The 8,509-nt window shown below is 33.3% G+C and overlaps 1 protein-coding gene across 1 annotated transcript; it reads right to left on the bottom strand.

Moving 5' to 3' along the window:
* On the bottom strand, positions 1–8,025 carry LOC127243942 (uncharacterized). The gene is made up of 11 exons (XM_051264188.1): positions 7,672–8,025; positions 5,976–6,052; positions 5,623–5,731; positions 4,532–4,599; positions 3,983–4,060; positions 2,830–2,894; positions 2,515–2,581; positions 2,224–2,406; positions 1,445–1,501; positions 1,245–1,340; positions 1–403 (listed from the first exon to the last, which is right to left on the bottom strand). The coding sequence occupies exons 1-11, from the start codon at positions 7,952–7,954 to the stop codon at positions 266–268; spliced, it is 1,221 nt and encodes a 406-aa protein (XP_051120145.1). The 5' UTR covers positions 7,955–8,025; the 3' UTR covers positions 1–265.
* Positions 8,026–8,509: the final 484 nt, after the last annotated feature.

Below are 8,509 nucleotides of genomic sequence, written 5' to 3'. Positions count from 1 at the left end.
TCCAGATAATTCAAATATATTCATGTCAACTTCATCGACAAATCCAAATACATCCAAACAAACAAACCTGAAATAATCGAACTGGGAAACGAGAGCCACATCGAACAATCACCGTGAATGAATCCATCCTCCTACATCTACGCAACGCAATATACATACGTGTAGATGGATCTCGTGTCCACCGGACAACCTCAGCAGGCCATAAAAGCAACCAAACATCAACCACAAAATGTATGTAATAATGATGATCCATTACAGTACCTCCTTAAACGGGTGGGACAGATTCGGAGCTATTGCTTCCAACAGAATTCGACTTCCTCTCTGCTTGCAGTGACCGGCACAATGCCTCGAGTTTTCCCTTCTGGTTTTTAGTTTTCTCCAGCTGCTTCTTCAATCGTTCGCGCTGCACCACAGGACATTTTACGTAATTTCAAGTATCAGTTGAATCGAAGATAGAGGAGCGAATGTATTTAAGCCACTGAATTGCAATTTACAATACGAACTTTGGCGTAGGGCCGTAAACGAGTCGAACTGAGCCGAGCTGGTCATGTTTGAGTTCGGCTCGTAAGAACTCGAACTCAGCTAGTATTCGTTCGTTAAGAGACTTTTATTTAATTTTTTTTAAAAAAATAAATAAAATTCAATTAATAATAATTATAATTTTATACTCCCTCCGTCTCCGACCCATAACAAAGTATTCATTTTTCCATTTTAATTCGTCCCATGACAAAGTATCTATTTCTTTTTTTTAAGTAATTGTACTATCTACCTAACATTACAAATACCCTTACAACTTACAATATATTACACAAATGTCATTACCTTTATATCACATATACTAATAAAGTTATTTTAGTCATTTCTGTTTTATCCCTACTATATCCCACTATAATACTAATATTTTTAAAACTACGTTTAAAAAGCAAATGAATATTTACTGGGACAGAGAGAGTATTATAAATTTAAATAAAATAGAATTAAATATAATATTTATACATATTATATATAAAAATATTAATTTAATTATTTAATAAATATTGTCAAACGTTGGCGAGCAAGCTCGAGCTCGTTCGTGAACATAACGAGCCAAAACTTATGTTTGTGTTGGACTCATTTAACTTAACGAATGAGCTCCAAACAAACTCAAACGAGCCGAATCAAGTCGAGTTCGCGAACTGTTTGTTTGTTTTACTGTCCTACTTTGGCGTTAAAAATGAAAAAAAGATTATTAATACATGGCGAACCTCGTCAGCGAGTTCTATGAGGGTAACATCTGATTTTTCCGATTTGCTTTTCAAGGAGGCATTTTCCTTTTTGAGTTCCTTTATTGATTTCGCCATCTGGTTATAATACACAGGCATACAGACGACATTTTGGTTAATAAATGAAACAAAATACTGATGAAGCAGAAAAATTCTGTAATATAAGATGCATAACTATGTACCTTTTCGATTTCTTGTTTGAAAGTTTCGAAAACCTCGTTGCTTTTCAACAGAGCCTCCTGGGAAATGAACGGCATTAGATGAAGAGAAAGCAACTGAAAAGTACATAGAGAACTAATTCACCTATAAATAACTCGCGAGAATCAATAATCATCAGTGTGTTACTTATAGAAGATAATCATGGTAGTTCTGCACATCATTAACAGATTAAAGTATATATATACCCCTCCGTCATCCAATTGTGTGCTCATTTGACCGGCACGATTTTAATAAAAATAGATAAAATTAAAAATTACTTTTTGGGTAAAGAAAAAGTAGAAAAAATTATATTTTTACTTAAAAAAAAAAGGAAAATAAATTTAGATGACAAAAAAAAAAAAATAAGTGAAAATAAATTTAGATGGCGGGAGATGTAATAAAACATTAAAATAAATTCCTATTTTTCATTTTTTATATTATATTAAAATCAATTTTACATTAAAAACATATTTATATCACATAGACAACTATTCAAATTCAAAATGTATACTAATAAAAAACCACACCCAAAATCAAAACCCCCAACCAAACACATCCTAAGTTTGCAGATTTACCAATTGATTTACTCAGAACAAATATAAACCAGCCGCCTCCGAAAACAGGTCACAAATGAAATATAGATGATAGAGAGTTCATTGCCATACGAGAATAGAGAACAATCTTATGTACAATTAGAAGATATGTGTAAATTGTTTTGCTGTGGTTAAATGATATTAAGATATTACAAAAAGCTAATGCAAACCTGGAATTGTTGGAATTTTTCACCATCAGCTGTTAACTGCAATCTCAAATTCTTCTCAGTTGCTAAAAGTTGTGCTACTTGTTCGGCATACAATTTCATCTGAGACTGTTCGTGCTTCAGTTTCTCTTCTTGTTGTTGGAACTTCAAATCAGCAAGCTGAAGTTCGAGTGTCTTTTGTTTCAGCTACAAGAAAAGGACAGGAATTCAATCAAGGTACGTATCAACTACAGCAGATAGATGTGTTCGGATAAGACAAAATTATGAGTTAGGAGAGTGGAGCCATCTACCTACCTCCTGTGCATGCTGCTGCTCAGAAAGAGTGTATTGATCAACGAGCTGTTTCAACTTGGTCTTTAACCTGAAGTTAATAAGTTTTACAAGTAAGTTTGAAATGACAACATCGGTCGACAGAAGGGTAAATAACCAACCCAAAACAGAAATGTGCAACATGGGCCAGAAACTGCTGATGAATATACGGCACTCTTGATAATGTTTTGGGAATTTTTCCATAATCCGAATTGTTAAAACCAATAAGACAAATCACATTCTGCTTTATGCTCTTAATGAAACCATGGAGCCGATATAATCCTGAAATTTTGATCTTACATCTCATTCTCTTTTAGCTGAGATATACATTCATTCTTTTGCTCGTCCAGCTTATTGCTCACTTCCTACAATAGAAAAGTGGATATATGAATAAAAGGGGGAAGAAAATGTACTACGCAATGGAATACCATTTTAAATACAAAACCCTTTAATAAATAAACCGCAAAACTTTGGGGAAAGATGTTTCTTCATTAGAGTTACAAGGATAAAAAATTTTGCAATATATAGCTACATTCGAATTATAGCATTCATTCATCCAAATATACTCTCTCTCTGTCACCCATTGAGTGAGGTTCAAAAATCTTTGAGGCATAGTTCAATATAGTAGTATATCATTTTAAACCAATGAAACTGCAACGTAGAACACAGAGAAAATCATTCAGACCATAAATCTACAATCTATTACGATCACACAAATTTAAACCAGTTACTGGATTACTTGTATCTCTGCGCAAATCACATGTTCTTTTCAACAAAGAAATGAGCATGACCAAATAGATATGCATTAAATAAACATAAATTTAGGCGTTTACCCCCAAACAATGGGATACAGAATCCTTCAAAATAATCCATTTTCCCCTATCCCATCCAAAGTAAATACAGCCAAAGTGACCGAGATAAAAAAATGAAGTGCACCACGATCCAATGAAGGAAATTGATATAGCCAATTACGAATACGAAAAAGGCCTACAAAGATCAGTGAAGATATGAACACCATACTCTTAAACAAATCCGCCGGGGGGGGGGGGGGGGGGGTGTAATACTAAGGCACAGATCAGTGAATTATTTCCGAGGTTTATCTCATATAAACTCAAGTGAAAAATAAACATGAAGCTTATGTTGTTCGGATGGTTTGGGCTCTTCAAATTAGGCCAGAGGAAAGCCCCCTTGCCCTGCCACTAGAAACAAAAGCCAATCCCTAAACATATTACTCTGTTGAACCTATCTCTAAAATGTGAGATATAACCAATTAATAAAGCATGCATTACTCAATTAGCATTTGATCAATCACCTTTTCGAGTTTCAATAGGAAATCCATTGAATCTAACATGATAAAGATTTCTAAGAAAATGGTACCAACAATTCATAACCACAAAACACACAAGACCAAGTTTAACTCTAGAAGATACTAGATAATAGAAAACTAAAAAACCTTGATTGCATCCTGAAACTTGTTAGACAGATCTAATCTCAAATTTTGCCCCTCGGTTGACACCCTTTTGCATTCATCCTGGGATAAACAAAGAACTAAATATTAGGAGGATGTACTGTCAGCCAGAAAAAAGATCCAACACTCAACTAAAAATAAATTAACAATTTTAAGGAACAAGGTAGATGCGATTGGAGATGCAAGTTAATGCAAGGCTCAAGGCAAACTTCAGTATATGGAGTTATAAAGCTACTCGAAGGTAGTCAGTTACATCTTCATCTCTAATACTTATACTACCGCATTAACTATAACATATTCAGCGTTAACAATCAGATGAAAGCATTCTAATTTGACAGAAGTTGTGGGTAATATAAGACATCTGATAATACATGCATACTTAAGATAAGAATAACAACCTTGATGCATCAAAAGATATAAAGAAAAGCACACTGAGTACTCAATTAATAATTAGGCTGTAAGTGGATTTATTCCAACATGTTAGAGAAAGCATATAAGCTGAAGCAGATGATCAGAACAAGCCAAAGTTACTACCATTAACAATTTATTTTGTCGTTGCAACTCCCGGGACAATGACTCAAGTTTATCTCTAACAGCAATGGCTGCAATAACCAAAAAAAAAAAAACAGAGACAAAAGAGGTCAGCATAATAATGCTTGTATGTGATATCAGTGGTATATAAAATTTCTTCCTTTCAATACATTGCTGAAACTAATGCAAATTATGCACTGTCAAGTTTTATAACTTCTATGAGTGTATGCAGTAGCTCAACTCTTACAAACCAAAATGATCACAGTCGAAAATTTATATATGCATAATACATTTGTAACAGAATCTACTGTACATCTATATGGGTATACTAGTTAGTCACACTACTTACATACATCTGCGTGAGCGTTTGAAAAACAAAAAAATGTTCTAGAGAATTACATGTATAAATATTGGACAACAACAACCGTTAAAACCGTTCTTTCCTTTTTTGGTTTCTACAATTAGTTTGCATTTACGACTATTTAATATCTGCCTACAGTTATTCAAATTGCAAAGACAGACGACTTAAAATACTCAAATTTTATAAAAACCGCTAATCCGAATGTCAACCATCAAAAAAATGAGAGGCTCTTGACTCAAAGGGACATAAAACACTCTAGGTTTAGTTAATCACCAATATGCAGTACCAGAGTTTCATTTTATTCTGCAACCATATTAATTTGACAGCATACACCTATGATCACTCACATGCCCCTGTGCATACATTATAATAGTGGGATCCTTTTCTTTAAGAAGTCATCATTAATTAGAATAATGATGTTTCACCAATAACTCAACCATGGTTTTGATTGTAGTAGTACAGTAAGACATTCTCACTTCCGCAAATTTCCCTGACATATATGAAATTGGAATAGATAAACAAATATGTGGCTTTGGATCAGTGGATCACATATGTATTAGATGTTCTTAAGCACATAATATTGTCATAAAATGTGTTCAAAGCATAAAACAGTTAACTTCTTAACAGTTCACACAATGATAAAATAAAAATCAGCTATCGGATCTATAAACATTAGTAAAAGAAAATAAAACTAGACTAGGTTTATAGATAACCCGCTGAAAATAATCATTACCTGAATCTCTTTCAGCAACAACTTGCTGATATTTCAAGGTGAACTCCAAAAACTCTTTCTCTGATTTGAAGGTGCGCTTTACATTTTTACGCTTCACTTCAGCGGTTTCCTGGTAAAAAGTATTAAACAAGCAACCAACAATTAAAGATTTAACATAGAAAAATTTGTGTGCTACCTTGACATATTTAAATGTCTGTTGACAAGGCTTGATAAAGTAAAGAAAACTAGGGAAACAACAGCAGGAACAGTCTAAATAATATAAAGACCATTTAAAATAATTAATTTACAAAAATGGAGGAAGGCATCATATGAAGCTCAATATATAGTGCTTTTCAAGATCGATTGCTGCATACTTTTTTAATGTTTTCAGCACCTCCAGACTCAGAAATCTCCTCCAAGGCAGCTGTGCACAGCTCAACACCTTCGGCAGCTGAAAAGTAGTAAGGTAGCATGAAAATCATCAAAACTATGAAAACAAGGTAAAAAAAGCTATAATCCCGTAAAAAAGGACACATAAGACCTCCAGCTCAGAAACAATTATCATCTGCCTAACTTGGAAGTTCTGAATAATAAGCTCAGGAGCTTTAGAAGGATCACAATGAACTGCATTCAAAGATAAGACATAACTCTGAATAATTATTATGCTTGTTCAGCAAGATATCACCATAATCATCAGGACATTGGGACATATGAAAGCTATAGAAAGCTTGAATAACACATAACATTCACTAAAAGATAAATAAACATAGTTTAGTTTATAATCAATCCTACATTCATACTCATAGAGTTCCACATGCTATATAATGAAGAGTCCCATCCAAATTTAAGATGTCACCGATATATAAGTGCATGTTTATGGAACAATGGATAATTGGACACACATACACACATCTAATCTATCTATCTATCTATCTATCTATCTATCTATATATATATATATATATATATACATGACAGCCTACTTGAAGGATTTAGTGTGTAAATGAAATTTCTTGGCTTTAAGTGTACAACAAATTCCAAGTTGATACATCAATAATGGGCTCTGCTACTTTCGCCAGCAGACCACTTGTTATATTGAATTAACTGATCAAATCATAATAACTGAAAGGAGAGGAAACAACTATTGAGTGAGCATGGAGGTAGATCACATAACAAATAATAAATAAAAGACATCTCCAACGCCATTTAAAGTTACTTCATAAGCCATTGTGCTTTTACTAAAAACTCTCTGTTTTTTTCTTTTATGATCTTGACTCAGATGGATGGAGGAATATAGATGCAAAAAGAGGAAAAAAGGAATAAATCTTTACTTTCCTTCATTTTAGTGTTTTGATGAAAAAAAGGGATTCTCGGTATTGTTTCCTCCCTACATTGGAAGGATGATCTTTATCTAGAAAATCTCCTTCCAAAATATTTTCTCTTTTCCTTCCATCAAACTCCAAAACAAACTATTATTCCTTACCTAGTTTTTCCTTCTCTCTTTCTAAACACCCAAACTAAGATATCCTGCCTCAGCCTAACCCCTAACTAATCCAGAATCATCCTTGCTAGAACCTGTTGGTTTCGACTCATATTGAGGATCATTTCTGGCCCAGAGCTTTTAAAGCAGCAACAAACATTAGAGTCAAATAAAATCCACAACCTCTCCTTCACATAAACAATTCACATAACAACTACTCCAAACTATTGGGATTTCTTTGAAAACTTCTTCTCAATATGCATTTGATTAACAAAATAGAAAACTCCAAAAGCCCCTAAGCAAGTCCAAACACTTCGGTCATTCCAATTTTAAAAACATGAAATGCAAAATAACAAAGATAAGTACACATCAATCCATAACTCTATATGCCTATACAAGCAATGACACAACCACAAAAAGTACAACACTCTGTAGCCAGTACAGTACAATCATAGCTAATCCAACAGTTTGGTGCGATTGATAAACAAAATGTTTAATAGCCATGGAAACAATCCATCAAAACCATTCACAGAATCCATTAAAGCCACAACAACGTATATATTCATCTAAAGAAGGGCAAGAAAACGCACGCTTATCTTCAGCCGGACCTTCACCAGGCGCTCCTGCCTCGACATTCCGGCCAGGCGTCGGTCCAGTTCTACCAGTCGCATTCTCAATCGAGGAATCCTTCTCTTCAATCGCAACTCCGGGCCGTGAATCCGGCTCCGCTAATTCCTCCTCCTGCTTATAATCGGGCCTCGGTTCCACCAATTTCTCAGCCGAAGGTGACTCTACAAACCCATCCGGCAATGAATCGGCTTCGGGGAGGTGATTTACCTCCACCACGTTAGGGTTCGAGCTCCGATTTTCCATTTGCAGTTGCGAATTCCACCGCCCGCTCAACCTCTGAGAACGACGAAAGCAAACACGTTTCTGAACAAAACCCAAACTACTGTACAAACATAAATGAAAAAAAAAAAAAAATAAAAAATAAAATAAAATAAAATAAAATAAAATAAAATTCCTTTTGGTATCAATATAATCAAAATTTATCAATTTTAATTTAATTTTAATATAAAAAAAAAAATCATCAAATTATAAAGAATTTCAATCTAGGCATCATTATAAACATTTTTAATGAATTATTGGGACTGCATTCAATATGAATTTTATTGGATTTTATTATATTTTTAAAATTTTAGTGTATTCAATTCAGATTTTTAAAAATCTATTAAATTTTTAGTGTATTAAATAATCCATGAACTTTAAAAATCCATAAATTTTATTTAATTTTTTAATAAAATTATTAACAAATTACACTTTATAGAATCTCTTATTATGAAGTGAGATTTCAATATATTCTCAAAATTAATAAAAAAGTACATATAATTTTATTTATAGCATTAATAACTATCTATTATTTTATAT

This window comes from Andrographis paniculata, unplaced genomic scaffold (genome assembly GCF_009805555.1).
Source record: "Andrographis paniculata isolate CXL003 unplaced genomic scaffold, ASM980555v1 Contig98END, whole genome shotgun sequence".
Classification (NCBI taxonomy): Eukaryota; Viridiplantae; Streptophyta; class Magnoliopsida; order Lamiales; family Acanthaceae; genus Andrographis; species Andrographis paniculata.
The sequence above is the reverse complement of the archived record's forward strand: the minus strand, read 5'-3'. Positions and strand labels throughout refer to the sequence as shown.

What these genes read in the sequence shown, in the direction of transcription:
- LOC127243942 (XM_051264188.1), bottom strand. Translation starts at nt 7,954, where the DNA reads ATGGAAAATCGGAGCTCGAACCCTAACGTGGTGGAGGTAAATCACCTC. An exon ending in GTGCTGAAAACATTAAAAAA is followed by an intron (nt 5,732 to 5,975) that starts GTATGCAGCAAT and finishes ACTTTTTACCAG; the next exon opens with GAAACCGCTGAAGTGAAGCG. An exon ending in AGCAGCAGCATGCACAGGAG is followed by an intron (nt 2,407 to 2,514) that starts GTAGGTAGATGG and finishes CTTTTCTTGTAG; the next exon opens with CTGAAACAAAAGACACTCGA.